The sequence below is a fragment of the Salvelinus namaycush genome, chromosome 35, assembly GCF_016432855.1.
Source record: "Salvelinus namaycush isolate Seneca chromosome 35, SaNama_1.0, whole genome shotgun sequence".
In the NCBI taxonomy this organism is placed as follows: domain Eukaryota; kingdom Metazoa; phylum Chordata; class Actinopteri; order Salmoniformes; family Salmonidae; genus Salvelinus; species Salvelinus namaycush.
Window position 1 is genome coordinate 3032787 of NC_052341.1, and position 26898 is coordinate 3059684.

The 26898-nt window shown below is 43.5% G+C and overlaps 1 protein-coding gene across 1 annotated transcript; it reads right to left on the reverse strand.

Annotated features, from left to right (window-relative positions):
- Window positions 1-512: 512 nt before the first annotated feature.
- LOC120029947 (eukaryotic translation initiation factor 3 subunit A-like) lies at window positions 513-26523 on the reverse strand. The gene is made up of 4 exons (XM_038975257.1): window positions 26363-26523; window positions 16481-16578; window positions 1205-1505; window positions 513-1113 (listed from the first exon to the last, which is right to left on the reverse strand). The coding sequence occupies exons 1-4, from the start codon at window positions 26414-26416 to the stop codon at window positions 895-897; spliced, it is 672 nt and encodes a 223-aa protein (XP_038831185.1). The 5' UTR covers window positions 26417-26523; the 3' UTR covers window positions 513-894.
- Window positions 26524-26898: the final 375 nt, after the last annotated feature.

Here is a 26898-nt window from a genome sequence, read left to right on the forward strand (position 1 = left end):
AAGGTATATTGTCCTGCTAATAGCCCATAATACTGTACATGGTGTCCAGGTCAGGATAACCCAAACATTTCTTTATTAAGACTATCAGAAAGAATATTGGTACTTATTTAGTTTGATCCAAAGCCATGAATGAGTGAGTCACTCGGTTTTATGTAGGTGCCCGGGCTATATGACTGTGCCATCAACTTGATAATATATAATGATATTTTGGAGGTTATTTAAAAAAAAAATGAAAGTGAGGGATTGTAATCTGAATAAAGGCCAAAATAGTATTTGTAAAGGCCAAAACATTTATTTCTGTTTTTAGAGGGAGAGAAACTCTGGGCCAATTGTGTGCTGCCCATAAAGGCCCAAATATAGCCCTGCTAATAGCCATAATGGTGCTGTGCAATGTGACCGTGTGTCTTTGAAAGAGTATTTTCCAGTAAGCAACAATTAGGCAACTTTGTTTCAATATTTCTTTAATTCAGTGATATTTATTCTCATAGTAATTCATTATGGATCCTTAAGTAAAGAAACATCAGCATTTTGAAAGAGTATTTTTATCATTATTTGATTAACAAAAACATAAAGATGCTGATGAAGAAATACAGTACTGTACAGTAAATGCTTTCACATTTGGATAATAAAGCATTTAAATATTTTTGAAGATATAAGCCACATGCATTTGTTTATTGGGCTATAGCAGAACAAGATAATGGTCCGGACGGCCCTTGCAGTCCCTGGTGAGCAGTTGGTCAAGTTCTGTTGTCAGAAGAGGAATGGAAATGTCAGGGTGAACCGACAACCTGATGAACCAGCCAGGTATGTTGACTCTGCCTGTCGGAGGTGGAGTTCCAGAGCTCACAGGTGTGCCTGACATGGATTGTGACTCCATCTCGTTCCTCGCCCTCTTCAACGCGTCATTCTCCGCCAGTCTCTCCTCCAATACCGCCTGGCTCTGGACCAATGCATCAGCTGTCGCCCATATCTATGCCCTCCAATAATGTTTCTGTTCTGCTGCTCTGCCTCCAATGACTCGATCTTGGTCTTCAAAGTTTGAATCTGATCCATGTGCACCTTCATCAGATGAGCAGAATGGTACCGCCCTGAGCCCCCATCGATTACAGTGGCCTATGATAGAAACGGTAGATCAATTAAGAATTAAAAGTGACTCCAACACACAAATGCTGCGTACACATTTTAAGAATCTAGCAAAACGAACCGTTTTCTTGGAAACCATGCGTCTTTTCGGATCCGGCCCGTTGTCCAGCTCTTTGTCCGGCCCGTTGTCCGGCCCGTTGTCCGGCCCTTTGTCCGGCCCTTTGTCCGGCCCGTTGTCCGGCCCTTTGTCCGGCCCTTTGTCCGGCCCTTTGTCCGGCCCTTTGTCCGGCCCGTTGCCCGGCCCGTTGCCCGGCCCGTTGTCCGGCCCGTTGTCCGGCCCATTGTCCGGCCCTTTGTCCAGCCCATTGTCCGGCCCGTTGTCCACTGATCTCCACAGATGGTTGTCGGCATGTTTATATGCTCTGCAAAAACACATTCACATTTTTAGTAGACAATAAAAATAAAAATAAATAACCTTTATTTAATTATCGATTTTCTTACACAGTATGCCTACACATTGATAGGCTATATACTTTTTTATTTTAAAGAAAATGCACTGAAACCAAAATACATTTTAGTTTTGGTGATCCTCTCAGCTCCTGCTCATTTTCAAGTCCTCTCGTGGTTACGGTCCTAACCCTGGAACAGGTAGCACCATAGAAAGAAGCTGGCTTAATGAAAGCGATGTCCATTTCGTCTGTTCTCTTTGGTCGCAATGTCAATTTTTGCTTGTAGGGGGATGTTCACACCTACAGTAGCCTGGCTATAAAGAGTATTGTCCTGTTAACTTCTTGTCAATAGGGGGGCGCCATTTCGACTTTGTAAAAATTCGTTCCCAAATTAAACTGCCTCGTACTCAATTCTTGGTCGTACAATATGCATATTATTATTACTATTGGATAGAAAACACTCTCTAGTTTCTAAAACCGTTTGAATTATATCTGTGAGTAAAACAGAACTCAAGTTGCAGCTAACTTCCTGTCAGGAAGTGAGAAATCTGAAATCGATGCTCTGTTCCAGGGTCAGTTTATTAAATTGCATGTTATCTATGAGTCGACATGCACTGCATACGATTTCCCCTAGATGTCAGTAAGCAGTGAGAATTGGAATGGTGTTGCTAGGCAGATCTGAGGCCATATAAAGGCTCATGGAACCGGGGGTGCACTCTTTTCAACGTTCGTCATGGCGCAAAGGAGGACCTCAGGATGACATTCTGAAAAGCTCTCGTTATAGGCCTTAGATATATCCGGCTCTGATTTTATTCGCTATAGGTGTTAAAGACATCATAATGTAGTTATTTTAAACCGAGTTATATCAGTTTATATCAGTATATTGCGATTTTCGGATATTTCTTTGTGCTGCGTTATGAAGAGTTGGGCACGTCTGGCCCACATAGCTAATGTTTGCTGCTAATTCCTAAGTTGAAGACGGCAATCTACAACCGAGCAACGATGATTCTGGACAAAGGACCACTTGCACAAGATTCTGATGGAAGCTCATCAAAAAGTAAGAACTATTTATGATGTTAATTCGTTGTTCTGTTGAAAAATGTAAAACATTATTCCGCCATTAATTTCGGTGCGGTCTCGCTTTAGCGCACGCTGTATGTCGTAGTAACGTTAATTTTAAAAATCTAACACAGCGGTTGCATTAAGAACTAATGTATCTTTCATTTGCTGTCCAACCTGTATTTTTTAGTCAAGTTTATGATTAGTTATTGATTAGATTAGGTGCCTCCCAAGATTTCTCCCGACATTTTGTTGGCAGCTTGGCTACTATTCTCATTGTATAACCACGATTTGTGCCGCTAAATATGCAAATTTTCGAACAAACAATATATGTATTGTGTAATATGATGTTATAGGACTGTCATCTGATGAAGTTTTGAGAAGGTTAGTGAAAAAATTAATATCTTTTGCTGGTTTATTCGCTAACGCTAACGTGCATGAATCAATGCTGCTGTGTGGTTGGCTATTGTAGTAAGCTAATATAATGCTAAATTGTGTTTTCGCTGTAAAACACTTAAAGAATCTGAAATATTGGCTGGATTCACAAGATCTTTGTCTTTCATTTGCTGTACGCTGTGTATTTTTCATAAATGTTTTATGATGAGTATTTAGGTAATTCACGTTGCTCTCTGTAGTTATTCTAGTTGCTTTGGTGAGAGTTGTGATGGTGGCTGCAATGTAAAACTATGATTTATACCTGAAATATGCACATTTTTCGAACAAAACATATGCTATACAATAAATATGTTATCAGACTGTCATCTGATGAAGTTGTTTCTTGGTTAGTGACTATTTATATCTTTATTTGGTCGAATTTGTGATAGCTACCTATGCAGGAAAAAAATGGTGGGAAAAAAAAGTTGTGTCTTTTGCTATGGTGGTTAGCTAATAGAAATACATATTGTGTCTTCCCTGTAAAACATTTTAAAAATCAGAAATGATGGCTGGATTCACAAGATGTGTATCTTTCATTTGGTGTCTTGGACTTGTGATTTCATGAACATTTTATTATATGATATCCCTGTGGCTTTAGGCTAGGCTATGCTAGTCAGCTTTTTTGATGGGGGGGATCCCGGACCCGGGTTTGTGACTCGTTAGAGGCTAATCGGGCTACAAGTGTTTGAAAACCTGTTTTCAAAATGCCACCAGCTGTCCATCACTACTGTAAATAATAGCACAGCATCTTGTTTACATCTTGTTTACATTCTTTATTGTAACCACAATGTCACAAATAATTTGTATCTACCTTTCCAATTACTTTTAGAAGAAGTAAAGCGCTAACAAAACTTTTAGAAGAAGAAGAAAAGAGAGAAGGAGAAGAGAGAAGCAGAAGAAGAGAGAAGGAGAAGAGAGAATGAGAAGAAGAGAGAAGGAGAAGAAGAGAGAAGGAGAAGAGAGAATGAGAAGAAGAGAAGAAGAAGAAGAGCGAATGAGGAGAAGAGAAGAGAGAAGGAGAAGAAATAAGAAAAAGAGAGAAGGAGAAGAAAGAGAGAAGAGAAGGAGAAAAGAGAGAAGGAAAAGAGACAAGAGAGAAGATACAAGAGATAAGAGAGGAGAGAAGAAGAAGGAGAAGAGAGAAGAGAGAAGGCAAGAGAAGAAGAAGACAAGAGAAGGAGAAGAGAGAATGGAGAAGGAGAAGAGAGAAGGAGAAGAGAGAAAATAAGGAAAAGAGAGGAGAAGAGAGAAGGAGAAGAATGAAGAAAAATAGAGAATGGGAAGAGAGAAGAAAAGAGAGAACAGACAAGGAGAAAAGAGAAGGAAAAGAGAGAAGGAGAAGAGAGAAGAAGAAAATAAGAAAAGAGAGAAGGAGAAGAGAGAAGATACAAGAGATAAGAGAGGAGAGAAGGAGAAGGAGAAGAGAGAAGGGAGAAGGAGAAGAGAGAAGGAGAAGAAGACAAGAGAAGAAGAAGACAAGAGAATGAGAAGAGAAGGAGAAGAAGAAGAGAGAGGAGCGAAGAGAGAAGGAGAAGAGAGAAGGAGAAGAGAAGAAGGAGAAGAGAGGGAAGGGAGAAGAAGAAGGGAGAAGGAGAAGAGGGAATGGAGAAGAAGTAAGACGGAGAAGAGAGAAGGAGAAGATAGAAGGAGGAGGGAAGGGAGAAGAGAGAAGGAGAATGAGAAGAGAGAAGGGAGAAGAAGAAGAGAGGAGAAGAGAGAAGGAGAAGATAGAAGGAGGAGGGAAGGGAGAAGAGAGAAGGAGAAGAAGAAGAGATAAGGAGAAGAAGAAGAGAGAAGGAGAAGAGAAGAAGAAATGAGAAGGATAAGAGAGAAGGAGAAGAGAGAATGAGAAGAAGAAGAGAGAATGAGGAGAGAAGGAGAAGAGAAGAGAGAATGAGAAAAGAAGGAGAAGAGAAGAGAAGAGAGAGAGAAAAGAAGGAAAGAGAGAAGGAGAAGAGAGAAGAAAAAAAAAGAGAGAATGGGAAGAGAGAAGAAAAGGAGAAGAAAAAGAGATATGAAGAGAGGAGAAGGAGAAGAGAGAGGGTGCAGAGAGAAAGAGAAGAGAGAAGAGAGAGGAGAGAGGAGAGGAGGGAAGGGAGAAGAGAGAAGGGAGAAGAGAGAGGAGAGGAGGGAAGGGAGAAGAGAGAAGAGAGAAGGGAGAAGAGAGAGGAGAAGAAGAGAGAAGGAGAAGAGAGTAGGAGAAGAAGAAGAGATAAGGAGAAGAAGAAGAGAGAAGGAGAAGAGAAGAAGAAATGAGAAGGAGAAGAGAGAAGGAGAAGAGAGAATGAGAAGAAGAAGAGAGAATGAGGAGAGAAGGAGAAGAGAAGAGAGGAGAAAAGAAGGAGAAGAGAAGAGAGAGAAAAGAAGGAAAGAGAGAAGGAGAAGAGAGAAGGAGAAGAAGAAAAAAAAGAGAATGGGAAGAGAGAAGAAAAGGAGAAGAAAAAGAGATATGAAGAGAGGAGAAGGAGAAGAGAGAGGGTGCAGAGAGAAAGAGAAGAGAGAAGAGAGAAGAGAGAAGAGAGAAGAGAGAAGGGAGAAGAGAGAAGGGAGAAGAGAGAGATAGAGAGAAAAGGGAGAGGAGAGAAGAGAGAAAGGAGAAGAGAGAGAGAGAAGAGAGAAGGGAGAAGGAGACGAGAGAGAAGGAGGAGAGAAGAGAGAAGGAGAAGAGAGAAGGAGAAGAGAGAGAAGGAGAAGAGAGAAGAGGGGAGAAGGAGAAGAGAGAAGGAGAAGAGGGAAGAGAGAAGGAGAAGAGGGAGGAGGGAAGAGAAGAGAGAAGAAGAGAGGAGAAGAGAGAAGGAGAAGAGAGAATGAGAAGAGAAGGAGAAGAGAGAATGAGAAGAGAAGGAGAAGAAGAGAGAATGAGAAGAGAGAGGAGAGGTTGAGTTTTAATTAATGATCTACAGGTTATGTGGTTAGGCTACGTGAGGAGGATGTTGTACATTCTACTACAGTCTGCTACAGTCTACTAGAGTCTACTAGTAGACTGAGACGGCCAGCTCTAGGAAGAGTCTTGGTGGTTCCAAACTTATTCTAGTTAAGAATGAAGAAGTGTGGCACCTTATATAGACAGGTGTGTGCCTATCCAAATGATGTCCAATCATTTGAATTTACCACAGGTGGACTCCAATCAAGTTGTAGAAACATCTCAAGGATGATCAATGGAAACAGGATGCACCTGAGCTCAATGTTGAGTCTCATAATAAAGGGTCTGAATACTTGTGTAAATAAGGTATTTCTGTTTTTTATTTATATATTTTTTGCAAAAAGGTCTAAAAACCTTTCTTTTTTTTTTGCTTTGTCATTATGGGGTATTGTGTGTAGATTGATGAGGGAAATGTTTTATTTAATTCATTTTAGAATAAGGCTGTAACATTACAAAATGTGGAAAAAGTCAAGGGGTCTGAATACCCTCTGGAGGTGACCTATAACCACTGCTACCACATGGGATTGAGCAGATGCCCCTCGATGAGGAAATGACATCACACGGTCGTTGTGTCCACCCTGGACAGGCAGCAGTGTTCAGTGGTTCAAAGTTAAGCAACCGAGGTGAGAGAGGAGTCACAGACACACACGCAGACACACAGACAGACACGAACACAGACACACAGCCGCCTGGGTGAAAGATTGAGCATAGTAACCAGATCCGGCAGAGTCGTCATGGCGTCCAGGCCCGAAGGCGGCCACACATGGAATTATTTAGACATCCAATCAGAAGAAATCATTAAAGCGTGTGTGAACTGTGTAGACTGGGACAGTGCAGTTGGAGGCAACGGTGGTGGTGGCGGACACTGGATGATTTATTCCCATTTTTACATAGCCTAATGAATAGAATGCACTGCTAACCAAATTAGGCATGCTTGAATGGAGAGAGTTCTTAAGCCCATTCAAACAAAACAGATTTGTTTTTTTTAAGCGTGCGAACGAGCATGCTCATGCTGGAAATAGCAAAGCAACGACAGTTTAGCCCAGGTACGGTGGCTCCTGTAGGACATCTAAGGTGAATAAAAAGGAACCCACAACAATAACTCCCATAGCGAACAAATGCGACCAACCACCAACCAATTGAGGAACAATTGAACATTTAATTAAACTTGTAACCCCATTTGTGAGAAAATGGCCCGTGAATATTTTTTGGTACCTACTGGAGAGCTCTTCTTTGTCTACACCCATTCAGCATCGTTCACACCCTCTTACGCCTTAGCCCCACCCATCTCTTTAAGGATTCACATGTGAGGCCATGTGCTAAACAGAGAGAATAATTTAGTGTAGTAAACAACCACAGATTTCAAGACTAAAGGCTGGTTTATACTACATCTATCGACATGTCTGTAGACAGTTGTCACAGTTACATCATGAACATCATGACATCATTGTCGTCCGACATCAAACTTGTCGTTGTCGTTCAGAAAAAGTATAAACACAAAAACAACGACAGGCCGCATGACATCAGTGGTGCAAAATATCAGAACTGGTGTATTATAACATCAACAAACACATCAGTTTAAAAATGTATTTAGTAAATGTCGATCTAGTAAACCAGGCAACATAAAGCAACTTTACAAACAATGTTTTGGTTAATTTCTGGCTTGTTAGCTAGTTAGCTAACGTTAAGTTAACTGGCTAGCCAGTTCAAATAATGACCATATCACAGCTGACAATGTTCAAATTTTTTATTCGTTATTGCAGGAAAATCAACTCACAACAAGATCCTTATTTACAAGTTAATGGAAAGCTAATTAGAGAAAATATCGTACGGTTGTGAGTGATAAAATAAAAGCAGGGCATTCTACCAGAGAATTGTAGAACTTGGACACTGTCTCGTTGGCCTATCATTATATCCTAATTTAACCATATCTACATGTACATACTACCTCAATCAGCCAGACTAACCGGTGTCTGTATGTAGCCTCGCTACTTTTATAGCCTCGCTACTGTATATAGCCTGTCTTTTTACTGTTGTTTTATTTCTTTACTTACCTATTGTTCACCTAACACTTTTTTTGCACTATTGGTTAGAGCCTGTAAGTAAGCATTTCACTGTAAGGTCTACACCTGTTGTATTCGGCGCACGTGACAAATAAACTTTGATTTGATTTGACTTTGGTGCTGGTCATGTTGTTCTATCAAATAAAATCAATACTTATTTGTCACATGCACAGGATGCAGGATGCATAGTGGAGTATTTTATGTAGCTAGCTAGCTAAACAATGAACCATAATCCCAACTCATAATGTTACGACCATGCATGAACCTGCAGGTAACTAAAGATAACCAACTGGGTTCCATGTCAGCTAGCTAACTAACATTAGGCTATAACTAGCAATGCAAATGGCTTTCTGAGATAGAAATAATATTACTACACAGATCATACACATAACGTTAGCTAGCGAGCCAGCCACCTAACGTTAGCTAGCTAGTTAACAGTAAACTTTAACTTGCAATAAAAAAGACTTCTGACAAAATTAGAAACATATTATATCTGAAAATGTAGCTAGCTAGACTCTCTTACCCGTTTACATTGATAAACGCTTCTTCCTCTCTGTCACAGATGCCATGGTTACCCTTATTCTGTGTATTCTCTTTTCGACTCCCTCCGCATATTTGCGATCAAATGCCAGCATTTCCTTTATCTCCTTAGCTATCATACTCTTCTTCCACCGTGCATTCCACGGATTTCAAAACTCGGTCAACTTCGAGGGATTTCTTCATTATATCGTTAAAAAAAACTGTGTTCGAAAGGATTACCTACACATACTGAGCAGCTCATGTTATAAACAGAAGCATGCTTCCTGGCAGACCAATCTGAACTCATCTCTTGGCATGTCCAGCCCATCCATTATCTCAGCCAATCATGGCTAGCGGGAAGGTTCCTGTCTTTTTCCTTGGCTAAACTAACTAGGCTCGTAATTTAACAATTGTATTTGTATTTACAGATGGCATACAAGTTTGTTATTAAGGCACATGAAAGTTTACAAGTTCCAGAAGGAATTTCTGCCCCAAATAAAGGCATTTTGCTAAAAGAAAAATGATCTATGTTTATGTTGAAATGGCTCTCCTGTGAAGTAGTGACGTGCAACATAAGTCTAGTTTCCTGAAACGGGTCACTAATACAACTGTTTATTATGAATGTTCATGACAATTATATTGGCATACGCTACGCAGTGCATGTGAATTGATGCTGGGTACTCTAGCGCGCAAATTTCACGCCGTTGACGGGCATCTCTCCATGTGATTTCCGCTTTAGGGGGTTTATTGACTCAAACCTTAGCTCACATCCATTTTGAAGAGGTGTGGATTGCTTAATATGTTATAGTTTATTGAAAAATGTGGCATAAGTGTGTGTGGACTTCACATCTCCGAGCAGAAACAGGATGCATTACTTAAATCACCGATGGTGGTTCGTATTGTGTGGACGGAGGTCAAAGCACTGTGTGAATGGCCATGGCACTTTCTCTAGACCACAACTCACCAACAACACATCATGACTCTCTCATTAAGTATGACTACAGCCCACAAAACACCAGCCGAGAGAGGGTGATTGAAATTAAGCAATGACCTCAAAACATCTGCTATTTACAACAACAGAATGAAGTCTAGTAGTCATCCACTAAAATGTGAAAATGTATTTTTATTTATATATATATTTTTTTGCAACGGTTTCAACACAACTCTCTCTACATCCTCCCAGCCGGCCTCGCCTCCCCGCCTCCCCGCCTCCCTTCTCCCCGATAGTCACACACTTTATAAATAGTGTGCACTTTTAATATGCCCGTGTCCAGTGGATCACGTCAGCGCTTTGGGAGAACGGCTCAAGGAGTGTTTCATTATAAACCTGTACCATTAAAAACTCGCTGGCTGGATCAGGCTTTTGGCTTTTGCGTCCTTCTCAAGACTTTTTTTAATGAGACTAGTTATGATCCTAAATCGATGTGGGGAGAAAGGCAAGGGGATGGAGGAGACAGACTAGGGTAGGTAAGCAGAGAGAGTGCCATGACCTCACCAAAAAAAGATAGTCTGGGTGAATGTAGCGGCTGTTTTGCACACCGCCGCATATCGTGTCACTCAAATCAAAGGTTGAGCACTTGCTACTGTGTGTACTGTATTGATCGATGGATTGATCTATCTCTCTATCTAATCTGTCACTCTCAGCTCCGATGACCAGATGAGGGTTGTGCAACAAATGGAATAAAAAGGACTGATATTAAAAACGCTCATTTTCATTTTCTACTGTCTACTGCATTCTGGATAATTCCAGTTTTATGCACTGAGAACACCAATGAAATAAATCCTATCAAATAAACATTGCTGAGGTGTGTCTCCACTGACAAGGCCATGGGCCAAAGGTCAGGGGGTTAAGGTGCTGTGTGCGTGCAGGTGCTTCGGGGGAGCTGGGAGGAAGAGAAGGGAAAGGAGTAGAGAGGCTGAAGGAGAACCACAATCACGCAAGCTGTGGTTTAGTTCTCCCTGCCAATACCTCTCACTCTCAGCGTCCCAGACTTTCTCCCAGGGCTATCCAAATCCCCCCCCCCACCATTCTCGTCTCTCCACTGCCTAACCCCCCCCCCCCTCCCCCCTCTGTCCCTCCGCAACCCTCCGCCCCTCAATCCAGACCGCACACAAATGGTTTGAATAAGAGGCCTGTATGACTGGGCCATGGGCTGCAGATGAAATCAAAAGAGTAATAGTTTACTTAGCCTAAATACCCCCGATTAGACAAATTGAAACATTGTTGTTATGCGGTGGAAACCTATTGGCTGAGCCTGCTCGGCCTGGTACGGAAACCCACTGGGCACACACTGGTTGAATCAACGTAGTTTCCACGTACTGTAATTTCAATGAAATTACGTTGAACCAGTGTAGAATTTACATCTGTGCCCAGTGGGAAGGCTGTGCTGTAGACTTTCATAATGCGAAAACCACAAGATCTGGCATGGCTAGAAATAAGGCCGAAAAACAACATCAACAGAAGCCCCCCCCCCCCCCCCCCCCTTAAAACAAAACAGTGAAACAGAATATGAAAATCGTCAAACACAGATTCACAGAGCGAAGGAGGCGGCACACGCGAGTCAGGCTTCCGTAACTTCTGAAAAACACATCCGACCACAACGTTCTGTCCTGCCTTATGGAATGCTTCATGATGTCACATTTTCCACTCACACTGACAGCCTCTCCTTGACTTCTAGTTCTGGGCCACTAATCACAGTCAGTCCTACTAGTTATAGGCCACTACTCACAGTCAGTCCTACTAGTTATAGGCCACTACTCACAGTCAGTCCTACTAGTTATAGGCCACTACTCACAGTCAGTCCTACTAGTTATAGGCCACTACTCACAGTCAGTCCTACTAGTTATAGGCCACTACTCACAGTCAGTCCTACTAGTTATAGGCCACTACTCACAGTCAGTCCTACTAGTTATAGGCCACTACTCACAGTCAGTCCTACTAGTTATAGGCCACTACTCACAGTCAGTCCTACTAGTTATAGGCCACTACTCACAGTCAGTCCTACTAGTTATAGACCACTACTCACGGTCAGTCCTACTAGTTATAGGCCACTACTCACAGTCAGTCCTATTAGTTATAGGCCACTACTCACAGTCATTCCTACTAGTTATAGGCCACTACTCACAGTCAGTCCTACTAGTGATAGGCCACTACTCACAGTCAGTCCTACTAGTTATAGGCCACTACTCACAGTCAGTCCTACTAGTTATAGGCCACTACTCACAGTCAGTCCTACTAGTTATAGGCCACTACTCACAGTCAGTCCTACTAGTTATAGGCCACTACTCACAGTCAGTCCTACTAGTTATAGGCCACTACTCACAGTCAGTCCTACTAGTTATAGGCCACTACTCAGTCAGTCCTACTAGTTATAGGCCACTACTCACAGTCAGTCCTACTAGTTATAGGCCACTACTCACGGTCAGTCCTACTAGTTATAGACCACTACTCACGGTCAGTCCTACTAGTTATAGGCCACTACTCACAGTCAGTCCTACTAGTTATAGGCCACTACTCACAGTCAGTCCTACTAGTTATAGGCCACTACTCACAGTCAGTCCTACTAGTTATAGGCCACTACTCACAGTCAGTCCTACTAGTTATAGGCCACTACTCACAGTCAGTCCTACTAGTTATAGACCACTACTCACAGTCAGTCCTACTAGTTATAGACCACTACTCACAGTCAGTCCTACTAGTTAAAGGCCACTACTCACGGTCAGTCCTACTAGTTATAGGCCACTACTCACAGTCAGTCCTACTAGTTATAGACCACTACTCACAGTCAGTCCTACTAGTTATAGGCCACTACTCACAGTCAGTCCTACTAGTTATAGGCCACTACTCACAGTCAGTCCTACTAGTTCTGGGCCACTACTCACAGTCAGTCCTACTAGTTCTGGGCCACTACTCACAGTCAGTCCTACTAGTTATAAACCACTACTCACAGTCAGTCCTACTAGTTATAGACCACTACTCACAGTCAGTCCTACTAGTTATAGGCCACTACTCACAGTCAGTCCTACTAGTTATAGGCCACTACTCACAGTCAGTCCTACTAGTCATAAACCACTACTCACAGTCAGTCCTACTAGTTATAGACCACTACTCACAGTCAGTCCTACTAGTTATAGACCACTACTCACAGTCAGTCCTACTAGTTCTGGGCCACTACTCACAGTCAGTCCTACTAGTTCTGGGCCACTACTCACAGTCAGTCCTACTAGTTCTGGGCCACTACTCACAGTCAGTCCTACTAGTTCCAGACCACTACTCACAGTCAGTCCTACTAGTTCCAGACCACTACTCACAGTCAGTCCTACTAGTTCCAGACCACTACTCACAGTCAGTCCTACCACAGTGTGTTGCTGTGCTCATTGCACAATAAGTGAGTCAAGGACGGGTTGATACTATGATACTAAGAACAAGTCAAATTCATTACGACTTTATGTGTCTTTTTGGGCAATTAGTTTGGAAATACATATGAATATTTTCCACCAATGGAATATTTAGAAGAATTTAAAAAATGACACTGAACTAGCAGAGGTCAAACCTGATCAGGACTGCTGTTCAAAGTCACCAGATGTTAGATCATTCTGACGGTCTCCTCTCTCTCCCTTGTCCATTCCAACCAGGTCAAACAAAGACATACTACTCCATCCTCCACACAGGCCTCAGTCTGGCCAAGGGGCTGGTGTCAGAGAGGCCCCACAGCAGCCATCCTCCACACAGGCCTCAGTCTGGCCAAGCGACTGGTGTCAGAGAGGCCCCACAGCAGCCATCCTCCACACAGGCCTCAGTCTGGCCAAGCGGCTGGTGTCAGAGAGGCCCCACAGCAGCCATCCTCCACACAGGCCTCAGTCTGGCCAAGCGGCTGGTGTCAGAGAGGCCCCACAGCAGCCATCCTCCACACAGGCCTCAGTCTGGCCAAGCGGCTGGTGTCAGTGTGTGTGTGTGTGTGTGTGTGTGTGTGTGTGTGTGTGTGTGTGTGTGTGTGTGTGTGTGTGTGTGTACCTGTGTGTCGGGAACAACGTCAAAGAGAGTACTATGGCTGAATCCTGCACCACAGAAACACTTCCCTGTTGAAAACATCCAGCCCTGTTACTGAAATACACAGTCCAACTCTGGGAGAGTTTAAAATATAGCCCACACAGTGAATCATAATATTTGCCATTTAGCAGAAGCTTTTATTCAAAAAGCAACTTACAGTCATGCATGCATACATTTCACATACGGGTGGTCCCGGGAATCAAACACATTATTCTAGCGTTGCAAGCACTACACTCTACCAACTGAGCTTCAGAGGACCAGGATCAATCCACCTGAGTGTGATGACTAGTGTCAGTGTTTCATCTGACACCAGACACACAACCAAACTAGACCAATAAAACTGGATGTAGCTATGTGAACAGCAATTAATGCTCCTGTCCCAAAGTTACACACAAGGGGTTTTGGATTCGGCTTCAGTTTACCATGAGAAGACCCTGTCCGATTCGGCTTCGGTTTACCATGAGAAGACCCTGTCCGATTCGGCTTCGGTTTACCATGAGAAGACCCTGTCCGATTCGGCTTCGGTTTACCATGAGAAGACCCTGTCCGATTCGGCTTCGGTTTACCATGAGAAGACCCTGTCCGATTCGGCTTCAGTTTACCATGAGAAGACCCTGTCCGATTCGGCTTCGGTTTACCATGAGAAGACCCTGTCCGATTCGGCTTCGGTTTACCATGAGAAGACCCTGTCCAATTCGGCTTCGGTTTACCATGAGAAGACCCTGTCCGATTCGGCTTCGGTTTACCATGAGAAGACCCTGTCCGATTCGGCTTCGGTTTACCATGAGAAGACCCTGTCCGATTCGGCTTCGGTTTACCATGAGAAGACCCTGTCCGATTCGGCTTCGGTTTACCATGAGAAGACCCTGTCCGATTTGGCTTCGGTTTACCATGAGAAGACCCTGTCCGATTCGGCTTCGGTTTACCATGAGAAGACCCTGTCCGATTCGGCTTCGGTTTACCATGAGAAGACCCTGTCCGATTCGGCTTCGGTTTACCATGAGAAGACCCTGTCCGATTTGGCTTCGGTTTACCATGAGAAGACCCTGTCCGATTTGGCTTCGGTTTACCATGAGAAGACCCTGTCCGATTTGGCTTCGGTTTACCATGAGAAGACCCTGTCCGATTTGGCTTCGGTTTACCATGAGAAGACCCTGTCCGATTCGGCTTCGGTTTACCATGAGAAGACCCTGTCCGATTCGGCTTCGGTTTACCATGAGAAGACCCTGTCCGATTCGGCTTCGGTTTACCATGAGAAGACCCTGTCCGATTCGGCTTCGGTTTACCATGAGAAGACCCTGTCCGATTCGGCTTTGGTTTACCATGAGAAGACCCTGTCCGATTCGGCTTCGGTTTACCATGAGAAGACCCTGTCCGATTCGGCTTCAGTTTACCATGAGAAGACCCTGTCCGATTCGGCTTTAGTTTACCATGAGAAGACCCTGTCCGATTCGGCTTTAGTTTACCATGAGAAGACCCTGTCCGATTCGGCTTTAGTTTACCATGAGAAGACCCTGTCCGTCCCTCAGTCTGCACAAATGCACATCGCTCAGACAATAACCCATTGGCCTTTTCTCAATTAGATTTGCTCATCTCCTGCGTCATCTCTCCTGCGTCCTCTCTGGCCTCCTTTTGAAAAAGGTCAAAGGTAATCGAGGACATGCGTGAGCAGAGGGAAAGTGGACGAAAATGAGCTTGTATGAAATGAAACTCTCTCCAAACACGCATCATCAGGAAAATGACGTTTACAGGGTGGAATCCCAAAATAAATGTAGAAAGAGATCAGAAAAAATATTTAGGTAGTTGTGCAAGACATTTTTTATATAGAAGGATAAGTAGCATATTGTTTTGAAATGTTTGCATGCTGTTCTCCTTTGAGAAAACAATAGCTGATTCTAAGAGGATGTGGCATATTTCACAAATCTTCTGTGAAGGACTCTCAGAGGATGGACTTATACCCAAACAAGAAAACACAAATTTTCTCCCCAATCAAGGTGATTCATAGCTCCATTTCCTGTCTGTCCTTTGAACTCAGAGTGCCATAGCCTGAGGGTGGCATAAGAGGCCTGAGGGTGGCATAAGAGGCCTGAGGGTGGCATAAGAGGCCTGAGGGTGGCATAAGAGGCCTGAGGGTGGCATAAGAGGGAGTTTTTAGGGAGTTTTTCCTAGCCACTGTGCTTCTACACCTGCATTGCTTGCTGTTTGGGGTTTTAGGCTGGGTTTCTGTACAGCACTTTGAGATAACAGCTGATGTAAGAAGGGCTATATAAATTGATTTGATTTGATAAGAGGGGGTTTTGGGGGAGGGGTTGTGGGCGGATTGGGATGGTGCAGGTACTGACGAAGGCTGTGTTCACACAGGCCCCCATTTATTATCTATTTCCCACTAATTGGTCTTTTGAACAATCACATCAGATCTTTTTCAGAGCTGATCTGATTGGTCAAAAAGAAAAAGAAATATTAGAATTGGGCTGCCTGTCTAAACACAGCCTAAGTTATACAAATGCCTTCTTGCACCGATTTGGCTGCAAAGCACTCCAGTCCCAAAAGCTACAGCCCTGCATATCATCCGTGGTTCTTGGTAACAGTGATGTGGATACACACCTGCACACATGCTGTTAAGACATGGAAAGGCTCACTTGCACGACAGGCCTTTTTCGTTCATTGACTACCCTTACTCGAATCTACACACACACACACACACACACACACACACACACACACACACACACACACACACACACACACACACACACACACACACACACACACACACACACACACACACACACACACACACAGCTGTGTGGAAGAGACTGCCAGTGAACCTCAGGCGTCTTGGTGGAAGAGCAGTATTCTCACGCTAGGGCGATGCTAACCGTACTACTCATTACCATACCTGTTCCATTGATCACATCCAGGGGTTCCCAGATTACAGACGAATGGATGAAAGTTCAGGGGAGTTCTCTCTCTCTCATTCGACTTCGTGTTTCTGACCTGTGGTTATTGGGAAAACTCAAAGTCAGTTGCCATTGCATTTTTCCACAGTCACACACACACACAAAATAATGGAGGTTTAATAACACAAAGATGTTCTTTTTTTAAATCAGGCAACATAATCAAACCACGCACACACACACACACACACACACACACACACACACACACACACACACACACACACACACACACACACACACACACACACACACACACACACTTAACTGTTGTGTATTCTCTGGCCTGAATACCAAGTGGTATGTCAGTGGAGACCACATCTAGTTGCAACATTGACACATAGGACAGACACAACACACACGAAACGCAATGGACTTTCCATGACTGTGTCAGAGACTATGTGTTAATAGACTTCCCACAACCAGCCTTACCATCCTATTTCTGAGCATCTAAAGCTGGATGGCTCCTGAGTGGCAAAGCGGTCTAAGGCACTGCATCTCAGTGCTAGAAACGTCACTACAGACCCTGGTTTGATTCCAGGCTGAATCACAACCAGCCGTGATTGGGAGTCCCATAGGGCGGTGCACAATTGTCCCAGCGTCATCCGGGTTTGGCCGGTGGGTAGGCTGTTATTGTAAATAAGAATTTGTTTTTAACTGACTTCCCTGATTAAATAAAAAATACAAAAGGGTGGGATCTGGACAGCCCAGCTCCACCTGTGGAAGATACTGAGGATATGTTCCCAGAAGACCCACCAATGAGCAGTAGATAATGGCTGCTTCCCACCCTATTCACTTGTTTTGACCAGGGTGCAATTTTAGGACAAAGCCTGTGTATCAGTACAGATTGCAGTACAGATTGCAGATTACACACAAAACATATTGACTATGGTTTTGCTGCCCTCTGCTGGTAGGTATACATGTTAGCCCTTCAAAATGCCTAAGCAAATCAAACAACAGAGCAGACAGTGGTGTCCCAAATTTAACCCAATACCCTACATTTGAGGTTCTCAAAGTGGGGTACTGCTAGGGGTCCGCGACCAGACTAAAAAAAAACATTTTTGGAACATAAAATATTTGTTTAATGAATATTACTAACAACGACAAATTAAATTAACTTTGTCAGGTGAGTCGTGGGATAGTTTAAAGGGTGTAATACAATACAATGTAATATTATTAATTTCTGTTTGTAACCCTCGACAACATGATTGGCTCACAGGGATATTGGTATCTACGGTACTGCACCAATTATACTTTTGATCATGAGCATACCTCAATTTAGCTAACATTTCCCAGCCAAAATGTTATATTTTGAAAATCCTAAAACACCAAATTAGGCCTACCTCATTATAAATAACTGTCAATCGTGAATGATAATTTCTTCATGTTTTCACAGGTGAAACGTTGATGATACATGCATGCCAACCATTTGATCCCAATCAGTTTCATGACAATATGCATGTCGATCTTCTTGAATGATGTAAGGGTGGCTAACCGGTCGAACTAATCAAAGTTAAGAGCAGATGGTATAAAACAAAGCATGAGAAAATATATATTTATATATTTCAGCACAATCATCCTAAATAGTCATTATAAATGACATGGTGTTTTTTGTTTTTACAGTAGACTGACATTATCATGCTATTATAGTCTGTTTGTTATGTAGAATACTAATGAATCATTAGGTGATCTTTGCGAGACATACTGTAGCACCATTTTGAGAAGTGGCACTACACCCCTGATTATAACGGTTGGATGACTCTGGGAGTTTCACGTAACCACAGCTCTATGAACTAAGTGGCTAATTCAGTTGACTACAAATATAAACATTTTTAACACCATTGCAGCAGCGCAAAAGATTAGGGTCTGACCCCAAATCATTTGCGGCTAAAGCCCTTCGAAAGCCCGGTCCTGGTGATGTCCATGCCCTACATAGTGCACAATGGGCCCTGGTCACAGGTAGTGCACTATAAAGAGAATAGGATGTCATTTGGGACATGCCTGACTGGGGGTCTGGGGAGAGGGTGAGGAGGGGGGGTCTCTCTGGGAGAAGTGGGTTAGGTCACTGGTGGGACGAGGGGGGTTTCGCCAAGGATAGATGGGATACTACAGAAGTCTTTCCTTGGCCAGTAGCATAGCACAGAAAATACTGCTCTCTCTTCTCAGTAGAGGAAGGGGGGAAATTGGGAGGGAGGCACTGAGCAAGAACACTCAAATATAAATATATATATAACTAATTAGCCAAGTGTTTTGTTGCCCTTACATCTGTGTAAGGCCCTAGAAATGCTGTAGTCCAGTGAAATCCCTCCAGATTCAAGGGGAATTTGACGTTTTAGAAAGTCTCCAGGACGTCGGGATACGTCGTCAAAACCATCCACTAGGGAAGAAGAAGAAAAAAAGGAGTGCCCCGCGCTGGGATTGAACCCGTATCTATAAAATGGAACCTTGCCAGGATTGAACCCGTATCTATAAAATGGGACCTTGCTGGGATTGAACCCGTATATCTATAAAATGGGACCTTGCTGGGATTGAACCCGTATCTATAAAATGGAGCCTTGCCGGGATTGAACCCGTATCTATAAAATGGGACCTTGCCGGGATTGAACCCGTATCTATAAAATGGGACCTTGCCGGGATTGAACCCGTATCTATAAAATGGGACCTTGCCGGGATTGAACCCGTATCTATAAAATGGGACCTTGCCGGGATTGAACCCGTATCTATAAAATGGGACCTTGCCGGGATTGAACCCGTATCTATAAAATGGGACCTTGCCGGGATTGAATCCGTATCTATAAAATGGGACCTTGCCGGGATTGAATCCGTATCTATAAAATGGAACCTTGCTGGGATTGAACCCGTATCTATAAAATGGAACCTTGCTGGGATTGAACCCGTATCTATAAAATGGAACCTTGGGATTGAACCCGTATCTATAAAATGGAACCTTGGGATTGAACCCGTATCTATAAAATGGAACCTTGCTGGGATTGAACCCGTATCTATAAAATGGAACCTTGCTGGGATTGAACCCGTATCTATAAAATGGAACCTTGCTGGGATTGAACCCGTATCTATAAAATGGAACCTTGCTGGGATTGAACCCGTATCTATAAAATGGAACCTTGCTGGGATTGAACCCGTATCTATAAAATGGAACCTTGCTGGGATTGAACCCGTATCTATAAAATGGAACCTTGCTGGGATTGAACCCGAATCTATAAAATGGGACCTTGGGATTGAACCCGTATCTATAAAATGGGACCTTGGGATTGAACCCGTATCTATAAAATGGGACCTTGGGATTGAACTTGTATCTATAAAATGGGACCTTGGGATTGAACCCGTATCTATAAAATGGGACCTTGGGATTGAACCCGTATCTATAAAATGGGACTTTACTGCTTAGACAACTGCACCCTCCATTCACAATGAGTTAGCAAGCCCAGCCTTTAATAGCTAAACTAAACCGGTGAGCTGTTTTTTCGGGAACTTAATAAATCATAATGAATGTCTGAATTTAATTAACCCTATCCCGAACCTTAACACTAACCCTAACCAATCGGAATGAAGGCCTTGATTTAATTAACCCTACCCCAAACCTTAACACTAACCCTAACCAATCGGAATGAAGGCCTTGATTTAATTAACCCTACCCCAAACCCTAACGTCAACCAAATGGAACTAATGCCTGAATTTAATTAACCCTATCCCAAACATCAACCCCAACTATCAAAATGAATGCCTTTCCGTTATACTTAACCAAGTCGCAATTCATTTAAATCAAGACAAGTCCAAACCGGTTGTTAGGGGCAACGGTAAGCGCTAATACCATGAAGTTGTCTTGGGTTTTGCTTGGTCATTGTGGACAGGGATGGAGGATGGGCGTAATCCGTTGACTCCAGATCTGCGGGTGGTGTCACAGATCTGTTTCTAAACCCAGAGGCGCAACATCACGAGACTTCCGGGAACCCTTGGAAACAGACCAAGTAGACCAGGCCGGGGTTTGGGGTTTGAGAAGTCTTCCTTAGTTGTTATTTGTCTTAATCTAAAAGGCACGCCAATGCCCTATAAGTAGTAGAACATGTTATTACTCCAACCTCATGAAAGTGAAAAACTGACATGGTCATTTCTGTCAAAAACTACTTGATATCGAAGGAGTGCCTTTGATTTGACGGCCTGCACATTCTCAGTTCGGCGCGAGACGACCGTTAGAACCGATGACGTGTTTCTGCTGCATGAGCTTAGCTGGGATTTCTAATAGAGAAACAGTTTCTGCCTGTCTTAATACTGTACTGTCTAGGGTGGCTGTTCAATCCCAGTGAAAGATGTCTATGTTGGGTTCAGATTTGGTCTGGTCCGGACTGGCCTTGATTTGGCTCAAACAGACGTCCATAGACATGTGCTTCACAAGTTTTCACAGCACAGTACAGTACGAGTACAGTAAAGAAAAGTAAAGTATTAGTTCAGTACAGTATATTGTACACTTCTTTACTCTAATGTACTCTACTGTACTGAACTGTGCCATACTGTACTGTGATGTTCAAAGTTGTGAAACAATGGGCGTGCGCGGATCACTTTTGTCAAGTCGATGGTCACCGCCATTCAAAGTGTGTTGCATTCTGGGGATAAAAACTGTTAGACTTGCGTCTACATGTCAACTCCATGAACTTTACAAAAATCATATGATCAAAGGTCATGAAGTTTTGACTGCAGTCGACTGCAAGTTTCTGCAGTTTCTCTTCACTAACTTCATCTGGCAGCCATCGCCTGCATTGTGGGAGGATCTATCGTCAACCAATCATTAGGCTGTTTTTATTTGACCCACGCGAACGTGACCAAAGACATGATTGAAACAAGAACCAAATTACCGCAATTTATGTGTACAGTGGATATAAATAAATGTGATATTTGAGGCTCTCTCTCACTAATTGATTGTACAAAGTACACACAGTATTTGTATTATTTCAGAGTGTTTTATATGGGGGTTCAATGCATATTGATTTAGACATTACAAACAATACCTTTTATAAACAATGGCAACACTGCCACATTGATCTGAGCCTTGCTGTTGGTAAACCACATTAGTGCCCGACTTTCGGCTGTCGCAGATGCGCCTCCCCACGACTTCAGAAGCACCTCCCCCCTGAGTTCAGAAGCACCTCCCCCCGATATCAGATGCACCTCCCACTGACTTCAGAAGCCCCTCCCCCCGACTTCAGATGCACCTCCCCCCGACTTCAGAAGCACCTCCCCCCGACTTCAGAAGCACCTCCCCCCGACTTCAGAAGCACCTCCCCCGACTTCAGAAGCACCCCCCCCGACTTCAGATGCACCTCCCCCCCGACTTTAGAAGAACCTCCCCCCCGACTTCAGATGCACCTCCCCCCCGACTTCAGATGCACCTCCCCCCCGACTTCAGATGCACCTCCCCCCGAGAGGTTACAGATTGTATTGTGATTTAACAATTTTTTCCCCCTATCCATTATACTGGGAGGTACAGGTTTGCCTATACAAAACATCGTTGTATCATAAGAACAAAGTTAAAGTGACAAATGGAGAAAGTTAGTATTGCATAGCCTGATTTTTAACAATGATTGGACAGGCAATGTGCTAGAGTTCAGTGGCACATTGGGGATGTAGTCCGCCATAAAAACCCCAACGAAGAAGAAGAAGAAGGCGAAGAAGTAATCAGACTGTCTTGGGTGTATCTCAACAGTCCACATCCAATCGTTTCTCCTTTCCCACGAATCGAGAACAAAGATAGTATCGCCAATATAAGGTTAGTTCTCTGGTGACGTTTTGTATAGGCAAACCTGTATCTCCCAGTATAATGGATACGGGGGAAAATGTGTTAAATCACAATACAATGTGTAGTTACCTCATCTGGTGATTTGACAACATGTGTAGGGGAAAACGGGGTCATCTGGAAAGGTTCTGTTCCGTCCCACTCAGAACCAACACTAGACGGCAGCCAGCTACCGCATCATAAGAACAAAGTTAAAGTGAGAAATGGAGAAAGTTAGTATTACATAGCCTGATTTTTAACAATGATTGGACAGGCAATGTGCTAGAGTTCAGTGGCACTGCCCTCGTTAAGCCTATCAGAGCCTCCGGTCCAGGGTGTAAGTAAGTGTTACTTCACTGGAACGCTTCAGAGGGAACACAGAGTACCGGGCACAAGTGAAACAGGGTAATCAGACATGGCAGCAATACAACTTTTGTTTTGCTTTTGACTTGCCTAATTAAATAAAGGTTAAACACAAAAATTACTAATTATTTTTTTAAATTGGGGATGTAGTCCGCCGTAAAGCCCCAACGAAGAAGGCGAAGAAGAAGGTTAATCAGACTGCCTTGGGTGTATCTGAACAGTCCACATCCTATCGTTTCTCGTATCTGCACTCATCCGATAACACAGTATAGATGAAAGTCGTATGTAACCAGCCACCGCAGGGGACATGGTTTGTTGTTCCCATGGGTTTGTTGAAGTGAAATAGATTGGCATTGGGCTCCTAGAAAATTGTGTTTGCAATATAGTGGTAATATTAATCAAGTTCTTAATAGTTAGTAGCTAAAACATTTCATTGTATGAAAACAAAAACTGCTATGTGCCAGGAGTGTACTGCATTTAAATCCTCCAGGACAGGCACTGGACAGTCATTTCCTGCTGTTAAGGCCGGCATGTACCTCCAAAAAAGGTGTAAAAAAACCTGCATTGTTTTTGACCAGAAAACAATACATTAAAGGGATACTTTGTGATTTTGGCAATAAGTCAGATGAACTCATGGATACCATTTCTATGTCTCTGTGTCCAGTATGAAGGAAGTTAAGAGGTAGTTTCGCGAGCCATTGCTAAATAGCATTAGCGCAATGACTGGTAGTCTATGGGTATGTGCAAGCATAACTCCCTTCATATTGGACACAGAGACATCCATTTTTGTATCCACGAGTTCATCTGACTCTGAGGAAGTATATAAAGGGCATCATTGACATTATAACGCTTGCAGAGCTGTCTAATGGGAAAATGAATGGACACTTTATGGGCAGAGAAGATCTGTCATATTCATCGTCTCCTTTGCCCAGATACTGGTTCAGGTCAAGAGTATAGAAGGTCGTCGAATACCAGTACAGAGGCTCCATCTGATCTGGACTAGCCTGCACAAAAGAGGGGTCTAATTTGTAGTATATTTTTGCTTCTTTCTCTTCTGTGTGTTTTTACCTTTGACTCACCTTGGCTTAGTACGAGCCACAGCTGACTACAGGTGCAACCTGGACTCAGGGTTAGACGTAACATAGTAAATGTGAATCAAATCAAATTGTATTTGACACATGCGCCGAATACAACAGGTGTAGACCTTGCAGTGAAATGCTTACTTACAAGCCCTTAACCAACAATGCAGTTTTAAGAAAATACCTTAAAAAAAAGGATGCGAAAAGAATAAGAAATAATTAAAGAGCAGCAGTAAAACAACAATAGCGAGACAATATACAGGGGTTACCAGTACAGAGTCAATGTGCAGGGGCACCAGTTAGTTGAGGTAGCATGTACATGTAGGTAGAGTTATTAAAGTGACTATGCATAGATAATAACAGAGAGTAGCAGCGGTGTGTGGGGGGGGGCAATGTGAATAGTCCGGGATGCCATTTGATTAGCTGTTCAGCGGTCTTATGGCTTGGGGGTAGAAGCTGTTTAGAGGCCTCTTGGACCTAGACGTGGTGCTCCAGTACCGCTTGCCGTGCGGTAGCAGAGAGAACAGTCTATGACTAGGGTGGCTGGAGTCTTTGACAATTTTTAGGGCCTTCCTCTGACACCGCCTGGTATAGAGGTCCTGGATGGCAGGAAGCTTGGCCCCGGTGATGTACTGGGCCGTACGCACTACCCTCTGTAGTGGGTGAGTGCCTTGCGGTCGGAGGCCGAGCAGTTGCCATACCAGGCGGTGATGCAACCAGTCAGGATGCTCTCGATGGTGCAGCTGTAAAACCTTTTGAGGATCTGAGGACCCATGTCAAATCTTTTCAGTCTCCTGAGGGAGAATAGGTTTTGTCGTGCCCTCTTCACAACTGTCTTGGTGTGCTTGGACAATGTTAGTTTGTTGGTGATGTGGACACCAAGGAACTTGAAGCTCTCAACCTGCTCCACTACAGCCCCATCGATGAGAATGGGGGCATGCTCAGTCCTCCTTTTCCTGTAGTCCACGATAATCTCCTTTGTCTTGATCACGTTGAGGGAGAGGTCTCTGATCTCCTCCCTATAGGTTTTCTCATCGTTGTCGGTGATCAGGCCTAACACTGTTGTGTCATCAGAAAACTTAATGATGGTGTTGGAGTCGTGCCTAGCCACGCAGTCATGAGTGAACAGGGAGTACAGGAGGGGGCTGAGCACGCACCCCTGAGGGGCCCCTGTGTTGAGGATCAGCGTGGCGGATGTGTTATTACCTACCCTCACCACCTGGGGGCGGCCCGTCAGGAAGTCCAGGATCCAGTTGCAGAGGGAGGTGTTTAGTCCCAGGGTCCTTAGCTTAGTGATGAGCTTTGAGGGCACAATGGTCTTGAACGCTAAGCTGTAGTCAATGAATAACATTCTCACATAGGTGTTCCTTTTGTCCAGGTGGGAAAGGGCAGTGTGGAGTGCAATGGAGATTGCATAATCTGTGGATCTGTTGGTGTGGTATGCAAAATGGAGTGGGTCTAGGGTTTCTGGGATGATGGTGTTAATATGAGCCATGACCAGCCTTTCAAAGCACTTCATGGCTACAGACGTGAGTGCTACAGATCGGTAGTCATTTAGGCAGGTTACCTTAGTGTTCTTGGGCACAGGCACTATGGTAGTCTGCTTCAAACATGTTGGTATTACAGACACAGACAGGGAGAGGTTGAAAATGTCAGTGAAGACACTTGCTAGTTGGTCAGCGCATGCTCGCAGCACACGTCCTGGTAATCCGTCTGGCCCTGCGGCCTTGTGAATGTTGACATGTCTAAAGGTCTTACTCACATCGGCTGCGGAGAGTGTGATCACACAGTCTTCCTGTACAGCTGGTGCTCTCATGCATGTTTCAGTGTTATTTGCCTCGAAGCGAGCATAGAAGTAATTTATCTCATCCGGTAGGGTTGTTTCACTGGGCAGCTCTCGGCTGTGCTTCCCTTTGTAGACTGTAATGGTTAGCAGGCCCTGCCACATCCGACGAGCATCAGAGCCGGTGTAGTAGGACTCGATATTAGTCCTGTATTGACGCTTTGCCTGTTTGATGGTTCGTCGGCGGGCATAGCGGGATTTATTATAAGCTTCCGGGTTAGAGTCCCGCTCCTTGAAAGCGGCAGCTCTAGCCTGTAGCTCAGTGCAGATGCTGCCTGTAATCTGTGGTTTCTGGTTGGGGTATGTAGGTACGGTCACTGTGGGGACGTCGTCATCGATGCACTTATTGATGAAGCCAATGACAGATGTGATGTACTCCTCAATGCCATTGGAGGAATCCTGGAACATGTTCCAGACTGTGATAACAAAACAGTCCTGTAGTTCAGCATCTGCTTCATCTGACAACTTTTTTATTGACCGAGTCACTGGTGCGTCCTGCTTTAATTTTTGCTTGTAAGCAGGAATCAGGAGGATAGAATTATGGTCAGATTTGAGTTACTGTACTTTTACTGCAGTTTCAAAACTGCAATCTTTTTTTGTAAGGGAACATTTACTGTGCACTCATCATTTGGATAAGTTACACTCATAACATGCATACAAATGGTAGAAAGTAAGACAAATTCAACTATCAAAGTAGTTAATTGCCAAAGTCAAGCTAGCGAAGTTACCCTTCTGATTACCTGAACCCGACCTGCTTTTGTTTGTCCTCCATCTCCCTCGCGGACGCATCCTCTGTCGGGATCATCCTGAGTTTTCGTGTCAAACGTGAATACAGAATAAAGGCTACTAATATGGAAAATATATTTTGCAAAAGCTATTAAAAAAAATAACAATGACACCCAGAATGATCATTGGCTGGGGCGGGACAATCAACAAGAGATCGCTTCCCTATACGTCTTTCTTCACATTGGTCATGGATAGCGGCCATCTTAGTTGTGGCAGAAAATCTTGCAATAATATACCACAAGGTGTCGCTAACATTTGTGGAGCAATGAACCTAACTTATGACCAACATGCATGACTGATGTTAAGCAGGCTCATGAGTTACTTACAAAGTACTGATTTAACTACACCACATCATTTTATCTAATACCTTCCCATAAAGTAAAACTACAAATCAGAGGGGGTTGATGTTCCTGTGTGTAATTTATTTATTTAATATTTTATTTATTTAACTAGGCAAGTCAGTTATTAAGAACACATTTATATTTTACAACAGCCTACCCG